Here is a 26,097-nt window from a genome sequence, read left to right as displayed (position 1 = left end):
AAAATTGGAATCGGAATCAGAATTGGCTGAAAATGGATAGTCATTCCCGAGGGGAGGGAATGACCACTCCCTCAAATGAGGGAATGTAATTCCTCCATTAATGGGAATCAGATTCCGATTCCACCCAATTAAAGAGTTGGAATCAGAATGGACCATTTGAATTCCAATTCTAGACTCCATTCCCATGAGCCGACAGACCCTATGTGATGGAGTGTATGATAAAGGAGGACATAAACATTTTTCTGTGCATATTCTGTAATACAAATCTAAATTGCAGTTAGATCATCTTCGATACAGAGATTGTGTAGAAATACTTCAGAAAAACCATTCAGCATGTATTTCTCAGGTATTATGTCTTATGAATATAGCTCACTAAAACTGTAAGATTGGTTAATTTGATATACTTTTAAGACCTATGGATAGGGCAAGGTGGTTGGAAAGGTCGACTTGGGATCCATTCCTGCCTACCCCTTGTTGTGTACCCCATGGAACAAATCAAGCCTGGGCTATTCAAGCTCTACTCAAACCAAGGTTTAAAGTATCAACACGTATTGGCCCATTCATTCTGGGACTCCCCTGATATGCCCCTACAGTGGGTGTATCGGGGGTCTGACCAGTTCAGGGGGTAGAGACCGCCCCCCTGAACTGGTTGCGAAAAAAAATGTATAAAAATGCAGTATCGATTCACCCGATACACCCCTACCAGAATACGGGGCGTATCAATATTTTGAACCTTGATTCAGACTCCAAGTTTGCAGCTCAAAACTCGATTAGGCTTGCAAGCCACTTGAATCGGGTACTACCTAGCTCAAACCTGACAAACTGCTCCACTCAAACTCAATTATCTGCAAATCAAGTTTTGAGTATTTAGCTTCCAAGTAGGCTCCTGCCACCATATGCACATCTCAAAGATCTCATTATATCCTAACATTTCTCAAGCATAATCCACCATGTTTTTCTATGGCTAACTCTTTTCCACGTGAAAGAAAAAACAGAGGGGAATTAAATCCATCAAAATCTTTACACTTATTGTCAGACCTCATTTACTCGAGTTCGGAGCAAAATCATATGCAGTGCGCTTTTTGTTTCCTTCAACGCCCAGTTACACTGCAACTGCCAATAATAGCATAGACAACATGGAGGAAGCCATTTTGAATGCATAGAATCCAGATGAGCCGTAAATTCAGAGCTTACCATAATTCCATCAACAACCTACAGATTTACAGGATATACTAATGCAAGATGCACGTCGCATACTATAAGAAGTTTTAAGTGAATGTCCTACGGTCATCACCAACATTAACATTAAAAGCACTATCCATGTCCACTGGCCAACGAGATTTATGATGACACACCCCTAACTCAATTCGGATGCTAACAAGCAGGCTCCCATACCCACCTTTCAGTTTCCCTCATCTTCAGCACCTTTAAGATATAGAGGTTCGCTGCCATCTCCACCTTGACCAGGATTGCCACCTCTCCCATCAGCAGAACCTGGACCTGCCACATCTTGCTTACTTGCGATGGTCACTCCTCTGCTCGCTGCATGCAAACCTTCCCCAGAGGCACTGCGGCCAAAATCAGGAAAGCCTCCAGGCCCAAGTGCCCCATTGCCTCCCACACCAGCATCATTATGCAGCATGTGAAGTCCACTATTTGCACTAGAGCTCATGCCAAGTTGACTATGCAAAGCCTGCTGCTGCTGCAATGCTGACAATGGCTGCTGGGCATACAACATGGAGGATCGAGCAGCCATGATTGACTGCGGCGTCATCTGCTGGGCCTGCTGGTGTTGCATGTAGTGTGCACCTGGCTGCATGACAGTATTTGGAGGAAACTGGAAAACATAACATGGATTCAAGTAAAGCGGTCCCCCATTAAAAGGAGAGAAGAGAATAAATAAAATAGCTAGTGGGGATTAGAGGGGTTAATTTATACCTGAGTATGCATGGTAGGAGGTTGAGGTTGGGAATCAGCAATGGCAGCCAAATACATAAGGTTCCGTTGAAGCCTTGCCTGGTTCCTGCCAGAATGCAATTACTCTCAATATAATGTTTTGAACCATGGCTAAGAAATTTGTAATGTAATTATTGATTCACAGAGACGTGGGAACCATATGCAATAACGGAGAACTTGCCCAAGAAAATGCATATACTAAACACAGAAAATATTACACTAAACACTATGTCTCCATTTCGCTACACACAAAATGAAGGAAAATGAATGATTTCCGCATAGAATGCTATTTTATGGTGTTTGGCTGTGCAGATGTTCTTGCAGAAGGGGAGAAAAAAATCAGTTGTAGGATGTCTATGTTTTCAGCAAGTGTTTGCTGGAAGGAGGTATTGGTCCTCTTGATTCATGTTATGTGACTAATATCTCTCAAGTCTCAAAAATTCAAGTTTTGTTTTCTGAGTTCATTCAAAATCCAGGAAAATAAAGAAAATGGTTTTGCCATAGCAACATAGCAAAGCCATGGTCGTCCCTAAAACCGGCAACCAACTATCATAAGAATAACATCACGCAAAACAACAGTGAAACCCCCCCCCCCCCTCTTATCTTGAGGACTGAAATAGGCAGTAAAATGGCGTTCATTAAATGAGGTGGGGGCAAAATGAGGGCTCACAAAAAGAAGTGGGGTGATACAACTAAAAGTGCTTACATAATGAAAGCATCCAAAACGTGGTAGGTGGCAGAATGAGGTTGTATGTGGAAATGAAAATGTAAATGGAACGATGTTGAGTAGCAGAAACTTGGTAACCTAATGGTGGTGGTGGAATGGAGGCTATGGGAATGTGGATGGGCAGAATGAAGGTGGCTTGCAGAACGAGCAAAATGTAACCATGGAATGGGAAGAGTGCATTCACAGAATGGGTAGACCCACAAAACAGGCAAAGTTGAACCACAGAATGGAGATTAGCAATCTTCAATGATCCCAGGAATAGCTCAGACAGGTGTCTAAAAAGTCCCAAAGACAATTGAAAACTTGCTCTCGTACCAGTTTCAGTATAACACACCTTTCAAAGAAGGGTACCTTGAATAAATTTTACTGAAGCAGGAAGAAACCAATAGACTTAATGTACATCCACGACTTGCACAAAAAAAAAAGAACTTCATTCTAAACATTATACTTCACCAACTTCATAAGAATGACAATACTAATAAAACAACTATACTAACTCGTCAAACAACCTAATAAAACAAAATCTCAACTCAGCCTTAATCCCAAAATAAAACATGAAATACATTCTAGGTATCTTCCTAAAATATTCTCTTATGTATAGTTCCATATTGGGCTGGCTTTAGCAGACATGCAATAGGAGAAGCTACTAAAGCTTGGGGCATAAGAATAATAAGGGAACCCCACAGGTATGGGCCTATGACCTAAACAAGGTCAACTTGTACTGCATCACAATTCCCCCAGTATTGATCATCTATATTAAATGCAGTCCTTGGAACTCAATGAACTTATTGCACACTATTTAGCGGAAACTGAGTCATGTTTTTTGTAGTTAAAGAACCAATCCATTTTCTTCATTTATTTACAAAAAAAAATCTTGTCCAGGTGCCTAGCAATAAGATGATTTTAATCCCCCTTCTGTTTCTTTAACATTTGCAAGTAATAATCAGTCTACTGATGGGGATAATGATATTGCATCCAAATGGAAATCATACATTTATGCACTTTCCTCTGGGAAAAGACATTTGTCATTGTGCAGTGAGTAGACATTTCTTACACAATAAAACTAGAGCATCCATAGAATAACAGAATACACACTAAATACTAAACCATCAAGAAATATTACTTAACTACAATAGATCAAGTCATTACGATAAGAAAGAACCTGTAGGGTCAAATCATCAATATGTTCCATGAAATTAAATACACTCAGGAGAATATGCGACAATTTAATTATCAACTTGACAACTCCCAACTTCCAATTAAACATTCCAGGTCCAGGAAACTAATGAATCAACACTGGTTAGAAAATTAAAGCTAAACAAAATGGCGTAAACCCAGACTTACTCTGCACATTCACTCAATTTTCCAGAGTTCTGGTTCTCAAGAATCTTCAGAATCAAAGACTTGTTCTCATCCAAATACTGCACATATAAATCCAAAATGAAACAGGAAATACTAAAGCTAATTAAGTAATAGAAGATGAAGTAAATAAGAAAACAAGTTTAATCCACAATGAAAAAAAGGTGAAACGAAAGCTTAATTTGAAAGAAATGAAAATCAAGTCAACATTGAGAATCAGCAACTTGTTCTCATCCAGATTCTGTGCATGTTAATCCACAATGAAACACAAGATGCAGGAGCTAATTAAATAATAGATAATAAAGTGGACAACAAACAAATTGAAAGGTAATATGATCAAGGACTGAGTACTGGCCAGTCTGGCCTTACTAGGAATTTTCAGAGGATTCCAAAGACTCTTTTGGCTCCAACCTCCAGTCTACCCTTGGAATTGAATTTAGTCTGTCCTAAGATTTTTAATAGTGGATGTATCTGATGCATCTACTTTTCATGGTTCTATTACCTTTTGTGAGAACTGATTGTAGTGTCTTGCATTGGGTGCTATCAAATCACCCTTTCATGTACTGTACCCTCTTTTCTGTTTAATTGTTATATTTTGCTATAAAAAACAAACTAGAGGGGCAGAAAATTTGAAATGAAACAAAAGTGAGAAAGGGAAAGCTGGATTGGAAAGAAAATGAGACCAAGATCAATGTTGAGAGGAAGCTACAAGAAAAAAAAAAAACAATGACAGAATCTGCTGAACACCCACTCCCCATTCCATAATGTCCCAACAAATGGTGCTTGAACAGGATAAGACCACAAAAAACTCAAGAGTTCTTCTGTGTGTGTGTGTGCAGAAAACCCCCGTTGAAACTCTGTAAGCTAATCTGGTCAATATACATGAAGTTCAATGACAAACACCCAATCAGGAGATTGGAAGGCTGAACCTGCCAACAGGTTGATCTGAAAATTGGCAAGTGAACAAGAACCAACCTGGAATTAGTTACTAAAGAGATCAAATTTGATTAGGAGAAACAACAACAGAAACTCGCATTCAAATACTAAACAGAAAAGGGGCACATAAAAGGGTCACAACATTATTGTCCTGACCCTGAATAACGATATAGAGCTCATTTGCTCTAGATCTGTAGATGAAATCTGATCATGAATTCAATCATTAACTAGTATGTTTGTCTTATTGAAGACTTGGGGACAACCATCTAAAATGTAAAAAAAAAAAAGCAGACCATGAGGCGGCCAAACTTAAGGAACAGAATGTACAAAAGCAGATAATTCTGGACCTCTGAGACAAATGCTCTATATCTGTAGATGAAATCTGATCATGAATTCAATCATTAACTAGTACGTTTGTCTTATTGAAGACTTGGGGACAACCATCTAAAAAAAGTAAAAAAAAAAGACCATGAGGCCAAACTTAAGGAACAGAATGCACAAAAACAGATAATTCTGGACCTCTGAGACAAATCAAGATAATTGGTAGTCTCCTGGGTCAAATGTAATTCTGGACTTCTCACTATGGCTAGACCAAACTTGAAGAACTAACCTGGAATCAGTTCCTAAGGCTCAGTTTGGAAGGAGTACAAATCAAATATGTAGAGAGCAAAACCTTGTATTTTGTATTATTTTGTATGTATTTGCATTTGTACTCTTTCCAAATTGAGCCTAAAGAGATAAAATTTGATTAGGGGAACAACAACAGCAACTCGCGTTTAAATACTAAACAGAATAAAGGGCACATATAACAGTCACAACATTATCGCTGGCCTGTAAATTTGCAGATTGATTCTTGGTCCTCTAAGTTTAATTGTCCTGGCCCTGAATAAGGATATAGAGCTTATTTGCTCTATATCTGTAGATAAAATCTGTTTACAAATTCGGTCATTAACTAGTATGTTTGTCTTATTGAAGACTTGGGGACAACCATCTAAAAAGTAAAAAAAGAAATAAAAAGAAGCAAACCACGCAGGTGTCTAGGGGAATACGAAGCTTAATTCTGGACTTCTCACTGTGTCTAGGAGAACACAAAGCATGAGTTGAAAAACAGTCCACTTGATGTTTGGAACTGTTTGATATTAGATACAAACCAGAAAATAAACAAACAAGAGAGGAAGAGAAGAGAGAGCTGGTGGCAATGAGTGTTAGAGAGTAAGAGGTTCAAACATAACCTCTCTCTAACACTCTAAACATCTTATTAAGAAGTTAATCTTTGATAAATTACAGAGAGGCCCTAGAGTGGGCAAGAAAATACAAAAAACAGAACATTACAGAGTATGAGCCCAGAATAAGGCCCATAACAGAGAGAAACATAACATAACATGAAATGACAGTCTATGGGCCATTCGGCCCATCTCCTCTACACTCCCCCTCAAGCTGAGCATAGATGTTAATCATGCCCAGTTTGCTAGTGTCATGTTGAAGTCTTGCCTTGGAAATGCCCTTGGTGAGGAAATCTGCCAATTGTCCTTCAGAAGTAATGAATGGAAGACACACTTCACCAAAGGAGACTCTTTCTCAAATAAAGTGTCTATCAACCTCAATATGTTTGGTTCTATCATGTTGTACCGGGTTGTGAGCAATGTTGATGGCAGCCTAATTATCACAGTACAACATCATGGGTTTGTCATGATCAATCCCAAGTTCTTCCATTAAGGACCTTATCCACAACAACTCCGAGACTCCATGTGCCATGGCTCTATATTCTGCTTTTGCGGAGGATCGGGCCACAACTGATTGTTTCTTATTCCTCTAAGAGACAACATTACCAGCCACCAGACTGTAATACCCTGAAGTAGATCTTCTATCATCAATATTTCCAACCCAATCAGCATCAGTATAGGCTTCAAATTTCAGATGACCATGCTTGGTAAATAGAATTCCTTTTCCTAGAGAGCCTTTCAGATAGACCAAAATCTGTTCTGCTACTACCATATGGGTATCTCTAGGAGAATGCATGAACTGGCTAATGCAACTGACAGCATACGCAATATCTGGCCTAGTCACGCACAGGTACAGAAGCTTCCCAAGAAGTCTCTGAAAGACCCCTTTGTCTTCCAACAAAGTTCCATCCGAAGCTGAAACTTTGTAACTCATATCAATAGGAGTTGCAGCTGGTCTTGCACCCATTTTTCCAGTTTCAAACAACAAATCAATGACATATTTCCTCTGGGAAATAAGAATCCCATCCTTGGATTTGGCAACTTCTATGCCAAGGAAGTATCTCAACTCCCCCAAATCCTTAATCTCAAATTCTATACGGAGGAAAGACTTAAGGGCCAGAATGCCTGAGGCATCATCACCAGTCACTATGTCATCAATATACAAAATAAGATACACTGCTAGAGATCCACTTTTCTTCACAAAAAGAGTATGATCTGACTGTGTCTGAACATAGCCGAATTTAACAAGTGCAGCTCTAAATCTCTCAAACCAGGCTCTAGGAGATTGTTTGAGGCCATAAAGAGATTTCTTCAGTTTACATACCTATCCTTGCATATCTTTCTCATACATTTCTAGAGGAAGACACATGTAGACCTCCTCATGTAAGTCACCATTCAGAAATGCATTTTTTACATCTAACTGATAGAGAGGCCAATCAAAGTGAGCTGCCAGAGATAAAAGAACATTCGCAGATGTCATCTTAGCAACAGGGGCAAAAGTCTCCAAGTAGTCAATCCTATATGTCTGTGTGTAGCCTTTTGCAACAAGTCTAGCCTTGTACCTCTCAATAGTCCCATCAGCCCTGTATTTAATGGTAAAACCCCACTTGCACCCAATTGGATCCTTCCCTTCAGGCAAATCCACCACCTCCCAAATATCATTTTCATGTAGAGTATCCATTTCAGTTTGCATGGCATCTCTCCATTCTGGAATCCCAAGAGCTTCTGATACAGACCTAGGAATGGAGTTAGAAGCAACTGAAGAGAGGTAGGCACAGTATGAAGGAGAAAGTAGGTCATAAGAAAGGTGTTTGGAAATGCAGTATGCAATACACTTCCGCTTTCCTTTCCTAATAGCAATGGGGACATCAAGATCTGGGAAGGATGATTCCAAGGGAGCTGAAGTAGTACTTGTTATCTCATCTGTGATTGGGAATGTATGAGCATCATCTGTTGTAAGGGAAACTACTTGCTCATTCCTGGATCTCTGCCTTTGATACACTTTGGGATTATGGATAGGACAAGGAGGTAAAGAAATAGGGGCACTAGGACAAGAGGAATGAAGTGGTTGATCCTCCTTTGATTCATTTGGTGAGGATACAGGTTTGTCAAGAAACTCAACTTGGACAGGAAGAGGAAGAGCAAAAACTTGTGACAGACTCTCCCCCTGTTGACAATGTCCTTCTTGAGAGGAACCATAAAAAAGAGAAAGTTCATCAAAGGTAACATCCATAGAGACATGTCGGGTGTCAGCCTTTGGATCAAAACAACAATAACCCTTTTAAGTAGGGGAGTAACCAAGGAAGATGCATTTGTGGGCTTTTGGTTCAAACTTATGTCTCTACACACTTGGAATGTGAACATAACAGGTACAACCAAACACACAAAGAGGAATTGGGAAGAGATCCTTGTCTGGATGAAGAAGATTGAAGGGGGATTTAAACCCTAAAACCTTGGATGGCATACGGTTTATGAGATAGGTAGCAGTAAATACAACATCACCTCAAAATCTTGTGGGAACATGTGAGGCACACAAAAGGCTCCTTGCAACTTCAACAATGTCTGTTTTTCCTCTCAACAACTCCATTTTGTTCAGGGGTTCTAACACAGGAGCTTTGGTGAATAACCCCCATGTCAAAGAGATACAAGGATAAACTCTTCTCAAAATACTCTTTTGCATTGTCAGATCTGAAAACCTTAATTCTGGTATCAAATTGAGTTAAAACAAGCTCGTGAAATTGCCTCACAAGTCTCGGGACTTCATCCCTTGATTTCATTAAGTATATCCAAGTGAATCTAGAAAAATCATCAATAAACAGGATAAAATATCTATAACCCCCCCATAAAGGATAAGTGGTAAGGCCCCCACACATTAGAGTGTACAATATGAAAAGGAAAATAAGATCTTTTATTGCTCACAGGGTAATTGTTTCTACAATGCTTTGACAACTGACACGACTCATAATTGAGACTGAACACACTGACTCCCTTAAACAGTTTGAGAAGCAAATGACTTAAAGCAGAAAAAGGTAAATGACCCAACCAATAATGACTCAACATAATTTGACTGACAGACTATGAAGAAGTAAAACCAAAAGCAACATTCTTGGGATGATCAAAGCATTGGCCAGGGGTGTCGAGCAAGTATATTCCATTCGCTTCATGGCCACTCCTAATCACCTTCCGAGACTTCAAGTCCTGAAACACACAGTGAGAAGGGAAAAATGTTACACAACAATTCAATGATTTGGTCAAGCTACTTACAGATAATAAGTTGGTATTTAATTTAGGTACATGAAGATTGGAAGATAAGAGTAAGGAGTCTGTAGGCTTAACAGTTCCCTTGTTAGAAATAAGGGCAAGAGAACCATCAACTAAGGTGATTTTGTCACGACCAGGAAGCAAATCATATGAAACAAACAAAGTGGAAAAGTTGGTCATGTGATCAAAAGCACCTGAGTCTATGATCCAAGGGGTTTTGGGATTACCTGAGGTGGATGCATGGTTAGCAGAAGCCCTTATACCTGAGTGAGCAAATGCGGTGGTGGCTGGACTTCCAGAAGGGCCTTCAAGCTAATTGATCATCTTTCCAAACTTCTCATATCCAGCTTTCATGACTGCCAATTGTGCACTGGCAGACTCAACCTCTGTATCTATACTTGTGGTTGCATGTGCACTTCCTGTCTTTCTACTATCATTCTTCTTTTGGAATCGGATAGGGACAAGACTGGAATGCAATTTCCAGCACTTGTCCTTGGTGTGTTTTGGCTTCTTGCAAAATTCACACACCACCTCCTTCTTTCCTGTGCCACTAGGAGCTCCTATAACCCTTTAGGGTTTAATTCCCATATTTGCAAAATGATCATTGATATTGACTCCTTGAACTTGCACTTGCCTCCTACTTTCTTCACTGCTAACCAAAGCATATGCTTGAGACAATGAAACATCTTCCTTGGACAAGATGTTTGGCTTTGTAATGTCATATTTGGAATTCAGCCCTGTCAAGAACTCAAAGACCATATTCCTTTCAACTAATTTCATGTATGTTCCAGCATCCTTATGGGTATCCCATGTCACAGCCTCTATCAAATCAATCGCTTGCCATAGAGATTTTAGGGCTGAGAAGTATGCTGCAAGTATCTTCTCCCCCTGTCTTAGATTCTTCACATCACTTCTCAGTTTGTAGGCTCTGGCAACATTCAACTTCTAGGAGTAAGTTTCTGCAACACTATCACAGATTTCTTTAGCCGAGTTTATCCACAGATAATGTTGACTAATCTGTGGTTGCATTGAGTTCACAAACCACCCAATCACTGTGTACTTTTCTTGCACCCATCTCTCATAAGATGGATCATCCTCTGGAGGAACTTTCTTGCTCCCATAAATAAAACCCCATTTTCCTTTGCTACAAATATGAATTTTCACTGATTGTGACCAAGTCAAGTAGTTGGTCCCATCAACTTTAACTGTAGTTACAGCCAGCATAGAATCGGCCGGGGTTCCCAAAATCTGTCCATATTCAACAACATTCTTGTTTTCAAGGCTTGAGAAATTCATCATGTAAAGGCTCCAATTAGGATTTTAATAGGTTTCCCAAAGTACTGGGGGTCTTGATGAGCTTAGTTTGAGCTGAATAGGTAACAACAACTAGCTCACAGAATCAGTTCAATCTTGATAATTGTGATAGTCCAGCTCGGTGGTAGCTCTTTCTATATTGTTTCTGCCTTCAAAGGACACCCAGCAAACCTCCAATCACTAGGTGTTTTAGGTTCCCAACAACCGTTGTCCCAAAGGGAAGAAAAAAGAGGTCACAGTCCTTAAGAGACCTTTTGTCGAACACTTAGGGTGCAATTGTTAACAGCCTACTGTTAACTAGAAGAAACCACTTCAAAGTGTTCAGTATAGGTCCAAGAAGAGGTTGGGATGAAGATGAGACTAGTACCACTTAGTTTAGATCAGTTTCAACAGCTTGGCAATCCAATAATCAGTCAAATAGCACTTCCAAAATAACTCAGAAATTTCTTAGTAGAATCAGTCCAGGAATAGTGGGTCGAATGGAGGTGGGCTTTGAATGCTTTAACAGTCCTCCCAAACAACAAAAATAACCCAACAAAGGACTGAGAAAAAACTTACAGTAAGAGAGTCTATGGTTTGAAATTCAAACCAGGTCGAACACTTGTTCTTTGAGATAACTTCGAAATCCTTTTCTATGATTTCAAATTAGGCCGAACACCTTGCTCTCTGATTCTTCCTGGTCACCGAAACCTTCTCCAAGTGTCTAGAAACTTGGGCACCCTCCAATGACCTCCAAGAACCAGGCGGATGACTGTAAACTTTCAGCCCTAGAACCTCCTCATGCAGTTAGCTGAACTAGAACCACATGAGGGACACACCAAGCAATGGCCCGCTCTGATACCAAGTTGAAAAACAGACCACTTGATGTCTAGAACTGTTTGAGATTAGAGGTGTTAAAGTTTGACCTACCCTAGAATTATGTCTTGTTCGTTGACTGTAAAGTAAAGTAAAGTAAAGTAGGAGAAGAAAGAAGAAGAGAGAGATGAGGAAAGAGAGAAAAGCTGGTTCGAATTAGAGAAAGATTCGTCTCCCTAGATTCGGCCAGACCTATTATTATATTATTAACTAAATGGAAAAGACTTAAGTGCCCTTCTTTAAGAAAGAAGCACTCGAACTAACATAACAGTACACATCAACCTTCTCAACAAGTACAAAGACCGAAATACCCCTTCACTAACACCACTAACACTCCCCCTCAAGCTGGTGAGTATATATCATATAATCCCAGCTTGTTACATATGCAATTTCCCGTACTAACATATGCAGTTTCTATCACCCCATTCAACACCTTCTCTCTCACAAAATGGCAGTCAACTTCGATGTACTTGGTTCTTTCATGAAACACTGGATTGGAAGAGATATGAACTGTTGCCTAATTGTCACAATAGAGCTTCATTGGAGTACTGATGTCATATCCTATCTCCTGTAGAAGGTTCCTCGGCCACACTAATTCACAAGCAGTATGTGCCGTGGCCCTATATTCTACTTCTGCACTGCTTCTTGCCACAACTGTTTGCTTCTTACTTTTCCACGTTACCAGGTTACCCCCCAGAAAGGTGCAATAGCCTGTGGTGGATCGTCTGTCAGACATAGAACCTACCCAATCAGCATCGGTGTATCCTTCTACTACCAGCTTTCCACCACTCTTGTACAGCAAACCACGACCAGGAGCTCCTTTCAGATACCTCACAATCCTTAGCATTGCATTCCAATGTGGGACTATTTAAGTCCATAAATAGCCTTTTTACGTCTGCATACCTTACCATCCTCCCCTGGAGCAACAAACCCTGGTGGTTGCTCCATGTAGACCTCCTCGAGCAAATCACCATGCAAAAAGGCATTTTTGATATCTAGCTGATGGAAAGGCCAATCATACAAAGCTGCAAGAGAGATGACGACACGAACTGACCCTATCTTAGCAACCGGGGAGAATGTCTCTGTGTAGTCAATGCTATATGTTTGGGAGTACACTATACATCCACTTACAACCGACAGCCTGCTTCCTAGGAGGAAGAGCGGTGAGATCCCAAGTGTGATTATTATGCAAAATAGAGAGCTCTTCTTCCATAGCACGGCACCACTCTAGAGAGGTAAGGGCTTCCTAGACATCCTTAGGAACAACCACGGAGGATAACAAAGAGATGAACTGGGGATGGGAGGCGAAGAGGTGGGTAAGTGAAACAAAATTGGAAATAGGGTGAAGGGTGCAAGTACGTTTACCTTTTCGGAAGGCAATAGGGAGATCTAGGTCGGAGGCTGGTGTCGGAGCCGGAGCTGGATCTGTCGACGGTGATGAAGCTGGAGGAGCTGCAGCCGGTACATGTGGGCGATGTGTATACACGTGACGGATGGGTGGACGGTCAACCGACAGTGGCACCAGAGGCATGGACGTAGGCATGACTGGAACCAGAGGAGGTGGATCAGCCACGGGAAGAGGAAAAGGAGGTGGTGATGAGGAGGAAGAAGCAACACCGGACCCGACGAAGAACGGAGTAGACTCGAAGAATGTAACATCAGCCCATACCAAGGAACGACGAGAACTGGGATGATAACACTTGTACCCTTTCAGAGTTCGGGAATAGCCAAAGAAGATACATTTCAGGGAACGTGCATCTAACTTGTCAATCCCGGGACCCAGATTATGAACGAAGCAGACACACCCAAATACCCGAGGAGGAAGCGGAAACGGAGACATGTTGGGGAATAAGACACTAAAAGGAAAACGACCATCAAGGATAGACGTGGGCATCCGATTAATTAAGAAACAAGAGATGAGCATTGCATCGCTTCAAAAGGTTTTTGGAACATTCATGTGGTGCATGAGGGAGCGTGTCGTTTCTACAAGATGACGGTTCTTTCTCTCAGCCACCCCATTTTGTTGCGGAGTGTAAGTACATGAAATTTGGTGTATAATGCCATGTTGGTCTAAGTATTCTTGAAAAGATGAAGACAAGTATTCACGTTCATTATCACAACGGAAAATTTTGATGTGAACGCCAAATTGATTGCAGATCTCAACATAAAATTTCTAGAAGACGGCAAATAATTCACTTCTTTCTTTCATTAAATAGAGCCACGTCATTCTTGAACAGTCATCAACAAAAATAACAAAATATCGGTATCCATTATATGATATCACTTTATAAGGACCCCAAACATCTAAATGAATTAAAGAAAAAAGACTCGACACACGATTATCGACCCTAGAACGAAAGGGAACACGATAGTGTTTCCCAAATTGACACGACTCACAATCTAAAACAGAAAGTTGACTCAATGAAGGGACTAAGGATTGCAACACTTTCAACGAAGAGTGACCAAATCTACAACGCCACTAGAGAGGAGAAATGGATGACTGAAGGGCCGTCGACGTTCGTCCACCACCATCAAGATAATACAGTCCACCGGCTTCATGCCCTCCACCAATCTTCATCCCCGTCTTGAGATCCTGAAAAACACACATAGAATGGTAAAATGTGATGGAGCACTTATGGGACTTGGTTAGCTTACTAACAGACATAAGATTAAATGGAAACTTAGGTACATATAAAACAGAGAATAGGGATACAGGGTCTATGTCAACATTACCAACACCACAGATAGATGATGTGGAGCCATTAGTAAGGGTAACAGATTGTGATGTTGAGCAATGAGTGAGAGATGAAAACACACCTGGAGTTCCCGTCATGTGATCGGAGGCTCCAGAATCAATAATCCAGGGGTTGGAGTGTGGATGCCAAACAAGCCATACCTGAGTGTGCAAAGGAAGCTGTGTTCTGCTGCGACTTGGATTGAACAAACCTCTCATACTCCTCCCGAGGAACACTCACCATCTCCTTGCCTGGGCCATCTGAGGGAGTAGAAGGCAACGGGTCAGCTGACAGGTTCTCTTGTCTAGAGCTGAAACTGGTGTCACTAGTCATGGCATGGTTGGCCCACGTCGAGGCAGGACCATTAAGTTGTAGCAATAGTTAATGGTATGTCCATCCAATCCACAATGAGTACACTTCCGTGGACCCGAGCCACGTCCTTTACCACAAGCTCCCCCTGAATCTCTGCCTCTAATACGACCACCACCACAGGTATGTGTAGATCCACCACTATCACTTCTGCCAGGCTGGGCTCCTCGAGCCCCACTTCTGCCACCTCGACCTCTCGACACTGCAAATGCTGATTTATCGAAGACGTTAGAATCCATAGATCCAATGGAAGCCCTCCGAAGACGGGCAAACACCTCCTCTAAAGATGGAAGAGCAGATCCCCCTAGTATCTGAGCTCGTACTGGTTCATACTCGGACTTCAACCCCACCAGAAACCGTGTCACATCAAGCTGCTCTTGCTGTTGCTGTTGAACTTTGACATCAAAAGTGAGAGCATGATAGACATTTAACTCATTACAGATATTCCTCACACTGGCATAGTACTCCTCAAGGCTCTGACTTCCCTGTTGCAGATTGAAGTATTCCTGATACAGTTGATATACCCTAGTGGTATTATCCAAACCTGAATACAGTTTCTTAGCATGATCCCACACCTCTTTGGTTGTGTCAAGAAACATGAAATTCACACTGATTTTGGGTTCCATATTGTTCCACAACCATGTAATGATCTGTGCATCTTCCTGTTCCCAATCGTCATACTCTTGAAAATTAACAGGGTGTTTCTCCTCTCTTATATGCTTCACTTTCTTCTTTGCCTTCAGAAAAACCTCTACAGACTTGGCCCAAGGAACATAATTCTCTCCATTCAGTTTAATAGAAGTCATTTGGACATTCAGGTAGTTAGTAGAGATCATGACACTAGGTTTACTATCACTGTTATCTGCCATTGCCGAACTCCTTATCACTGAATTTTGAGCACTAAATTATGAGCACTGCACACCGCACACTACACACAGGCACTTCACTGAAATCTGCGCATTGATTTCAACTGTAATAAATGTTGAGAACTGCAACACCACAAACCCTACTCACCGAAATCTGCACACTGATTTCAGCAGTATTAAATGCTGAAAACTACAACACAACAACCCCTACTCATCGAAGTCTACACACTGATTTCAGCGATATCAAATGCTGAAAACCACACTTGTAACACCACAAACCCTAATCCACAGTTATAGGGAGTTTCACCATTAAGTAGACACTATTGCCCTTTGATTCACACACAAACCAGAATAAACCCTAGCATAAACCCTAGCATAAACCCCAGCATACTGCAATCTGAAAACCCATCATGTGAACTGTACTACACCTCTCATGTATTCCATAACAGATAATAAAAAAAACTTTACCTCATTGCCTGAAGGCCAACCACACGAAGGGCTGAGACACCACTACACCACACGTACCAACCCTAACTAGGGCTTAGAAACCACAGCAACCAATCACCAACGACACAATCGGAGGCATAGGAACCTCCTAGGGAAGAGGGCGATCACTCATTTTCAGCCATTTTCCCAGTCTCCAACTCATAGCTGAGAAACCCAAGAGAAACCCTAATTCGAATGCGCAAAAGACAGAATTTTAGCAAGTTTGATTTGTTGAACCTTGCTCTGATACCATGTTAAAGTTTGACCTGCCCTAGAATTATGTCTTGTTTGTTGATTGTAAAGTAAAGTAAAGCAAAGTAGGAGAAGAAAGAAGAAGAGAGAAAGATGAGGAAAGAGAGAAAGGTTGGTTCGAATTAGAGAAAGATTCGTCTCCCTAGATTCGGCCAGACCTGTTATTGTATTATTAACTAAATGGAAAAGACTTAAGTGCCCTTCTTTAAGTAAGAAGCACTTGAACTAACATAACAATACACATCAACCTTCTCAACAAGTACAAAGACTGAAATACCCCTTCACTAACACCACTAACAAGATGCAAACCAGAAAAAAAACAAACAAGAGAGGAAGAGAAGAGAGAGCTGGCGGCAATGAGTGTTAGAGAGTAAGAGGTTCGAACATAACATAACATGAAATGACAGTTTATGGGCCATTCGGCCCATCTCCTATACAGCTTGATTTGATCAAAACCTTCTGTATCTGCAGATACAGTAGCACATGATTGAACCAATCATCCTTGACTTCAGCCAATCCATGAATATTCAGAAATTATGCATAAGTCAACTTGCCTTAAATCCTTAATATGTTTTTATGAAAAGAACATAATAGGAACTAAATATCACGTGAATATCTTTGCCCCATCATCTGAAGAAAAAAACAAAAACATTTTCTCTGCATTTCATAACTTAAAAGTTATGTTCATCTACAGCATAGCCAAGGTATCACTTGGCACATTTCACTGCTGAAATCATGACTTAGGAATTGGTGTTCCTAGGTTCAAGTGTAAATAAAATATAATTAAAATTTTTAAGCAATAGAAAGGATATAGATATACCAAGTTTTACAGAATTGACAATCATAGAGTCTGAAGGATGTAGTTGAGTTCAAATATAAGGAAATAGAATACTTCAAAAGGGAGACATTTTTCCAAACTACAAGATATCCTAAGACCTCTCAAAATAAGAGGAAACTAGAAAGCAATGCCACATGCAACTTCATGAAAAATCACCTAAAGACATGGTAGTAGAACCAATGAAAAGACATAATACAACTATACAAGACAAGGTGGGAGGACAATTATTTAAAGCCAAATAGGAAGAATGATTGAAATTCCAATTCCCAAAAACGATTACTAAGATAACAAGAACAAAAAGATATCAATTTTCTTTTTGTTATCTGTTATCGGTAATCAGTTCATTTCATTAATATTAATTAGAAAGCACTACAGCAATTTTCTGTTATGTTTGTAATCAATCCCTTTACAAATTGGATACTCCAAATCACAAATTTGCACAAAAATGTTTATCTCAATACACCCCTTGTTTTGCCAAGGTGTTAGCAATCCCATTTGTTGTTCTCTTTACCCATCTAAGTGTTGCATCTAACTCCATTGCTATGTTCTTGATCTCTCTTATGACATGTCTGTAAGTCCACATATCTAGGCTGTTGTCATTCATCCAAGAGGTCCATTTCTGAGTCACCCTCAATCTCCAATTCTGAAGATCACATGCTTTCCCCATTGCATCCCTGAGTACACCTCTAATTCCTGATAGTCCTGGATTTCCCAAGGAACTTCCATCAAAGTTCAATTTTATTTTATTAATTGGAGGGAGCTCAAGTCCATTATTGTTTTCTCTTTTACATTGGAGGAGAATAAGGATATCAATTTTCTTTATCAGCAAAACAATCATTGAAGTTTGAACCATGACAATATAAAGAAAGAACTTTTAGTAGGATCTAGATATGTGAAAATAACGATATTTCAAAAGACAAGCCAAATTTCATATGTTGGTAACAAAAAAGGCTATTGAAAGGGCATTTTTGTTCGTTAAACAGCTAAGAAAACATTTGATTAATCAAAATGACATTTAGGCATTTGGGAAATGGATTGTAATCTATGGCCAACTAATTAAATTAAATATGTGGAAAAACAAGCATGAAATAAAAAGGTGTCTTAGAATGAAATCAAAGAAAAGGAAATACAGCAAAGTGGTTCACTTAACCACTAGAAAATATACAATAATACTACAGAAGGAAATTCATTTTCACTAAAAAGTGGAATGTTAAACAACAGAAAGCGATTTCTTTGCAAAACAATGTATAATCTGAAAGTTAAAGAAAGCTTATTCTATAGGGAAAACCACTACTCAATTGATTATATCAACAGGCAAAGTAGAAGTACTTTATGATAGACATGACCACAAGTGAAAATATGGAAACACATACTTAATTCTAGCAATTAAATGATCTAAAAACATATATTTGGGATAAGGCTTTACTGAGTTGTTGAGAAAACTTGATAAACCACAAGTCGTTGTCTAGTTTCCATTTCCTTCATCATTTGGATCCTCAAATCCCTATGCAGTCTTCCAATGTCATAAAACCTTAGCATCCTAAAGTTAACAAGCTTTTCATCAAAGTTTTAAGAGGCAACCTCAAAATGCCCTGTGGCACAAGCTGGAGACATTGATGCCTCTGGGGCATACCCTCAGATGCCTTTTGCATGAGACATACCAGAGGCATACGCCCCATGCACCTCATGCAGCCTCGTAGAGAAAGAAAAGAAAGAAAAGAAAATGGCCCCTTTGAGCTAGAATTATTCATCCCCATTCTTCTTAATACAACATATCTTTCATAAAAAAGAAATAAGGAAAAACAAAAAACTCCTCCTCATTCTTCTTACTCTTGAGGAAGCATATGCCTCCTCCCCAACGCATTCCAACTATGGGCCATTGCTTTGTGCAATAATAAAATCTTGGGCTGACAAGTGTGAGAACACGGGCTCAAATCTGAGAAGGCCACTTTGTGCAAAAACAAAACAAAGTGTAGCTCCATATCCAGTCCACCTCTCCCAAGACCCTAAGTAGCTAGAGCCAACAATAGGTAATGGCCTGTAACATCACACAATCGTGTGACATTACAAATGTTTAAGAATCTAGTGTGTATATGAGAAATACAAGCATGATATTATCTTAAATAACCAGAGATAAACACTAACAAATGGTTGGCTTCATTAATGCTAATTTCCAGGCAAGCATATTATATTATAGACAGACTGGTTAGTGATGCTGTTGGTAATTTAGTATGGCCCTCAAATGACTAGGCAATATTTTGATAACACTAACTATAATTGTGCTTCTCCATTGCCATGGGTGAACTAATTCCATAGACAGTAGTTGAATTGATGATATAAATAGTGTTGTTTGATGACATTTGACATAAATAATCAATATCCAATAAAGAAACATGCAATTTTGTTGCACATTATTTAGGAGAATTCAGATTTGAATTTCGATGGCATCAGGCCAGGTCTTGGGTTCAGATATATTAAAACCCAAGACACAGATGACTTGTGACTCTACTATTCCTTTTCAATTTTTTTTTAAATTGATAAATAAACTCCACCAATACAAATTTAAAATGAAGCAAGCCCACCCACCCTGCAGCAGACAAATACACAATTATAAACATGAGGCATACACAAAAAACATTCAAGGAATAAGACTATAACCAATCCTCTAACTAATTGAAGGAAGAAAACATAAAGGATTTAAGGTAAACAAATATAGTTGGGATGGAACCCTAACTAAATTGGTTAGAGTACTACACCACAACAATGAGGTTGTGTGTTCAAGTCATGCTTATGAACCCCCTCAATTACTGTTGGACAGAATTAAAAGGTAAACAATTATAATTAGAAAAGGGCCTTATGCCAATTGATTTACATACTGCATCACAGCAAAGAGGTCATAGCTAAGTCTTGCTTATAAACCCTCCACCCATACACCCAAAGAGAGAGGAGAGAATGTGCATAATACCACCTATAAATTTCCTTAAAACACATCGAAGTTGCACCAATTATCTTTGCTCATTCTCTAGTTCCTTCCCCTCTCATCAACCCTAATATCCAACCCAATGGTAACGTTAAAGACTCCCCAATTAGTGATAATTCATCCCCTTTCTGTTAAAGAAGCTATCCTCTTCTCCACTGGAAATTCTGACTCAAATGTGTAAACTTTGTTGCTCACAATGAGATATCTTAGGTTGACACTTGATAAAGCAAATTAAAGTTCATGCAAAATAATGGGACTTGGGAGTGGTAGAAGGAGAGGGGAGGATAGATTCTTTCATCATCTTTGAAGAATACTGTCTAAATCTAGACCTTGCAATATTGATAAAATTCACTTGCTACTTTTTCTAGTGAGGCAGAAAACCAGACCCAAGACCAATTTGCTACAAAAGCAACACAACAGAAAGTAACCATATGGATAGCAGGACATAGTAAATAGAAAAAACAAATAATTACCACCTTTAAGTGGTCTTGCAAGTGCAAGTTAGTCTAAACCACAATCATGTTGATCATATAATGCATGATTCTTACTTTTGGTTTAAACATGGTTTGGAAGCAGCTAAACCTATGTGACAACAGAAATTATTTTTTACTTTTGCTAACCACTGTGAGAGAATAGGTCCAACAGGTGGAATAGTAGACAAAAACATTGCTGTATTCCCCATGTTACCATGTGAAGTTTAAGATTCCCTCAAACATGAGTTACATAGCCTTGATTTTAGAACCCCTGCACTGTGTATCAGGAGAAGAACATTTTCCATTGATTAGCCCTTTTAATAGAACAAGGTCCTAAAACACCACCTTTAAATCAAAATTATAATTTTAGAATTTTAACAAGGCAGAACAGTTTAGACCATGAAGCACTACATAAATTGGGAGGTCTTAATCCTTAGGATTTTCTTTGAGATTTTCCTTAAGAAAATGTTTGATAGGTAGATTTTTCTTAAGATTTTCTTTCTTTGAGAGCCAGAGTCTATAAATGGGTCACTAGAAATATGAATTTGAGGATACAATGGATGAGGAGATCAGCTAATGTGATGGCCGATACTTTAGTTAGGGGATGAGTAGGGATCAATCATATTGGACTCAATTGTAATCTGTAATTTTTTCTTTTTATGATGGGAGAGATTGCACCTTGTGCCTCTCCAATGCTTGAGTTGTCTGTATTTGACTAAAAATTTCTTTTACCTATAAAAAAAGATTTTTCATTGAGATTAAAACAGCAACTCTGATACCACATATAGACTAGTACTGATTTTGGGACAAGAACCAAATTTTGGATGATAATGATGCAGTTGTTTAAAGTAAAAATTTGTTTTTCAGAGGATTTCAAGGCTTTTCTTGGGGTTGGCACTTGGAAAGCTTGAGCGGGAGAGGTAAAGTAACTTTGAGAATCATTCCTGCAACTGTATTTAGGGCTTTTTGGAGAGAAAGAACAATAGGGTGTTTAAGGGCATGAAGATACAGTAGAAGAAGCAGTCGGAAGGAATAATAGGAGTATTGTTCTATTGACTGGCTAATCATAAACCCTTTAAAGGAAGAAATTGCAGTTCTCTTTTTATTTTGATAATCATTTTTTGTGAACACTTAAAGATATTCATCAGTTTGGGGGTTCATAGACCTGGTTTAGATGTACAACCCTATATACGGTGTCTCAATGTACAGGGGCACATTGCACTTGTTTTATTATGGTCAATTGAATATCATACTTTACAGTCTAAAAACCAAACAAATATTGATTCAAAATGGTCATTGCTGAAAGTGGAATATCATATTCTTACATTGGGTCTTTTTTTGACAAGTCTTATATTGGGTTGGGTCTATTACAACTCGCAAAAATAAACTTGACAAGAACATTAATGAAATTCTAATTCTCATAACTGGATGAGTTTCAAGTTTTAGGAATCTACTTCACCATTAAAGCTGATAGCTGGTACCAGCACATACCATTTTGAACTTAGAAAGAAAAACAACCAAGATTTTCGATCATATAGGGCACGAAATATTCCAACACAAGTTATTCGGTGAAGCTCATCTTCTAAATTATATGAACTCAAAACAGTGGTTCCATTAAAAGAGTTACTTGGATCACCAGGTTCCATGTCAGTCTGTGTTCTAATAAATGCCCAAACCAGAACCCAGAACCATGTATTGTATGGTTGGTTTTAATGCAGTTAGTTGGGATTTACCTTGCAAAATAATGTCTAATAGGATCTCTTGTTAGTATACTACGGTCAAGGCAGTAAGGTATCAAATACTCGTTTGGCATCCCTAGGTGAAACAATGACTAACTTGTGCATATGCAACAATTAGACTATCCATACCAAATGCACTAAATTCAAAGATAAAAATGTTACTGCAATGCAACAGAACATAAAACATGCTCTAAACAACCACGATTCAATGTACAGAAGTACCAAAGTGACAAGTTCAACAAGAAAACAGGGTCTTAAATGCCTAGTCAGTCAACTAGTTAAACAAGTTGACACTTTCAATACTGTCTCCTATATATATATACTATCCATTTTTATACGGTTTGTTTTTCTTCATGGGGCTACACAACAGGGGCATCCCCTCCCCCTCCCTTAACCCCCCCCCCCACACACACACTAGTGGCAGTGTCTTTTTTTCACCAAAAGGAAAACAGGTGGCAGCAGGATTTGATCCCAGATTCCCAGGTCTCTACTCTGATGAGTACCAACTGAGCCACCATCAGTTGGTCCTATATGTACTATCCATTTTAAGGAATTTGAAGTATTAATGATGTATCAAAAAGGAGAATACATGAAGAGACATGCAAATGTGCAAGAGCTAATAAATAGTAACTCCATCAATGCACAAAAAACAATACAAACATGGAACCCAAGGCATTTGATTAGAGATTTCAAGCTACTGGTATCCACTATGAAACACTCATTCAAATGGATTCCAAGGTCAGCAAACAGTAACAAAAACTTGTTGGAATGGAGTATGCCTGGTCCTAGGAGGGATTTGTATCAAAATCATTCTCAAGTGCTTATTATCTTTTTGTCAGCTCTGAGCTATTTGTATATACATGATATACCCGTTCTACATTCCATTTCTGGAACAGATTGTTCTTCTCAATATTAATAAAGTTTCTGTTACAGATCAAAAAGAAATGACAAACATGGAGATGTCACTATCCCCCCCACCTTTTCTACCCTGGTTTTATCTATATTGTGTTAGTGATAGCATTCAATTCTATGGGGGTCTCCCTAAACTCATTGAGAAACTGTGCTAGTGTCAAACGTCCAACTCCAATGTCTAACACCAGAATATACCCATTTTAGTCTCTACAATGATTAATGAGAACCGGGCATAGCTTGCAATGTGAATAGTGAATACCCAAAAGTAAGGCTCCAACCTCCATCTCAAATGAGTATGCATCCTCTATTGGGCCACTATATTGAAACTTGAGAGGCAAAATATTTCAAGAAAACTCGTCTAGGACATCAAAAGCTATTATCTTCATATCACATTCCTAATTAAACTATACGGACAATCAGACAAATAATGGTCATTACCCACCGATTGTATTTGGCACAGTCATGGTTGTCAGCCTGAAATTTCACCAATGGCACCAAGCAATTGGACCCTAGTTAACCAGATAAATAGCAATCCAGACCTCCTGTCCACATGAAACCTACCCACACCTGCCCAGGACACTACATCTGTACATTGGGAATATCTCCACATGAATGGTAACATGCAAATAGGTGAAATGTTCTCAATGTATAGCTGTAGTGTTCTGTGGGTAGGATTCATGTGGGCAGGATATCCAAACACTATAACTAGCGGCCATACAATTTTAAACATATTTAGACTGTCACTGTATCTATATGTTGGACAGAGTGAAAAAAAAAAGAGATCAGAAAAAAAGCCATTACAAGAGTTAACTCATCACTTTATGTTTGAATATTTTACAGAAATTCTAGCTAATGTAGGAAAATAGACTCCTTGGGTGGCATGGGATATTTAGTTGTGATCAAAAGTTGTTTAAGGCTGGTTGAGTAGAAAGAAAGAGAGGGTTTGGAAGGCTATGTTGATCACCCGAGATGAGAAACGTATAGGACAGTCATCTGCCACTGATAGGTGATCACAAGCAGCTAACTAGATTGCGAAATAGCATGCAGAGCCTTAGAAGAGAAATAAAGAAGAAGCAGGTAACCAAGATGGCTAGAGGAGTTAAAATACTCTTAAACAAGTAAAGGAGTCGTAGATTTCCACAACATTTTTGTGGATAGTTCATTCCTCATCCTATCCTTCTTGAAGCCAAGCAATCGAATATGCATTTATTGTGAACCACGCTGATCACTAGCTGCAGCCTAAAGGATTTAAGGCCTCAGCGTTCATAAGCAGTTGGCATGCTAGCGAGGTTAGCCCTCGCAAACACATGCCCTACCCACAAAACAAGGACCCCATTACCAGATAAAGTTGTAACATGGAAATGAAATAGAACATATAACAGTGTGGCTCGTAACGAACCTTGATGGATTAAACAAAAGAAAAGGACATTGTGAAATGCTTGGCAGAATTATTCCCAGCATCCAGAGATGACAGTGAGGGAAAAGAGAAACAGAAAGATCAGGCGTATGCATATTGAAAGAATATTCTCTACAAGTATACTTTAGCAAGCATTGCTGAACAAAGATAAAGAACATACAACCAAGTTTCCAACCTTGGCTTATCACCTATTATCGTATCATCAAAGGTTCAAACCATGGCAGCAGAATGCCCTCTTAGCAAAGAAACAAGCAAACTAAGAGGCAGGTATGGAACTGAATCACTGTAAAGGCCGTAGAAAGAAGTTTGAAGTAAAGTGTACAAGGAGAGGAAAGACAAGCGAAACTAAAATAATAGTAACGAGAATGATCAAGTTCTAAACCCTAGAGAAATACTGATATGAATAAAATGACAAAGTAAAACAATGGAAGAAAGAGAAGCGCAAAACAGCGCTAACCCAGTTCGGAAGAAGGATAAAACACAAGACAAGGGCCAAACCAGAACGAGCGGAGAGAACATCAGAACAACAAATACCCATTAAACCAAACTCTTCCAGCAAGTAAAAGAAGCCAACACTTGACAAACCAACTTAAAGCAAGCATATCAAAACACAAAAGGAAAAAGAAAGAAACAAGAGAAAGCACAGAGGGGAGGGAGACCTGTTGGATGTGATCTGTGGTGACGTTGTTGGGGTTGTAAGCTGCCATCATGGGTTGCATCTGCATGAGATGTTGCTGCATTTCTTTTTATCTCTTCCACCCAGCTCTCAATAAGCTCCTCCAAGGCACTGCTCGCTACAGATGCTATGCTTTTTCCTTTTTCTTCACTCTGTACACTTTTATCTATACAAAGTCACAACCTTTTTAGCTTACAACAACGCAAACACAGAACGTGAGTGACTTAGGAGGGAAGTGCTATGAGTGACTGAAGGGGTTTTGCCTCTTGCCTGCTTGGATTTTAGGACGCTCTTTTTGAAGGTTTCCCTTTTCCTGGTTCCACCTCCACACCCATCACTCACCAGTGACCCAAACCCAAATCACGTGGGCTAGAAGTGTGTCTGTGTGCTTGGCAGGAAAGAAGCAGAACCTACGACCTTTGTCTGTTTGTTGGTTCTTGGACTCTTGGTCTGTCTCACTCACTGACGTGAGGATTTTATAAGCTTAAGCATCTCAAGATTTCCCCCTGCAAGATTTGAGAAAGAAACATTATAAATTCATTATCCCCAGTTTCTTATTCTTTTCCAAGATTACATCTACATTATATGGGCGCGCTGTGTTTAGGGTCCCGATGGGAATAGACCCAAGCCCCAAGGCCACCACCAGCAGGGAATCTTCTTTATTGGTTTGGTAGAGAGAGTAGAGTACAACGACTCTTTTAGTTTGTTTGATCACTCTACACT

The 26,097-nt window shown here is 39.4% G+C and overlaps 1 protein-coding gene across 4 annotated transcripts; it reads right to left on the bottom strand.

Moving 5' to 3' along the window:
- Positions 1-1,149: 1,149 nt before the first annotated feature.
- LOC148864909 (GRF-interacting factor 1-like) lies at positions 1,150-26,097 on the bottom strand. 4 transcript variants are annotated; one of them, XM_088977758.1, is made up of 5 exons: positions 25,645-26,097; positions 25,358-25,540; positions 4,028-4,104; positions 1,939-2,023; positions 1,150-1,837 (listed from the first exon to the last, which is right to left on the bottom strand). In XM_088977758.1, exons 2-5 carry the CDS (start codon positions 25,436-25,438, stop codon positions 1,403-1,405), a joined length of 678 nt encoding a protein of 225 aa, XP_088833884.1. In that variant the 5' UTR covers positions 25,439-25,540; positions 25,645-26,097; the 3' UTR covers positions 1,150-1,402. The 4 variants fall into 4 exon arrangements, with proteins under 4 accessions (XP_088833884.1, XP_088833886.1, XP_088833883.1 ...); XM_088977760.1 differs by having other exon boundaries at positions 1,150-1,813; positions 25,645-25,956; XM_088977757.1 differs by lacking the exon at positions 25,645-26,097 and having other exon boundaries at positions 25,358-25,642.

This window comes from Nelumbo lutea, chromosome 3, assembly GCF_056320005.1.
Source record: "Nelumbo lutea isolate HS-2025 chromosome 3, American lotus-T2T, whole genome shotgun sequence".
Lineage (NCBI taxonomy): Eukaryota > Viridiplantae > Streptophyta > Magnoliopsida > Proteales > Nelumbonaceae > Nelumbo > Nelumbo lutea.
The sequence above is the reverse complement of the archived record's forward strand: the minus strand, read 5'-3'. Positions and strand labels throughout refer to the sequence as shown.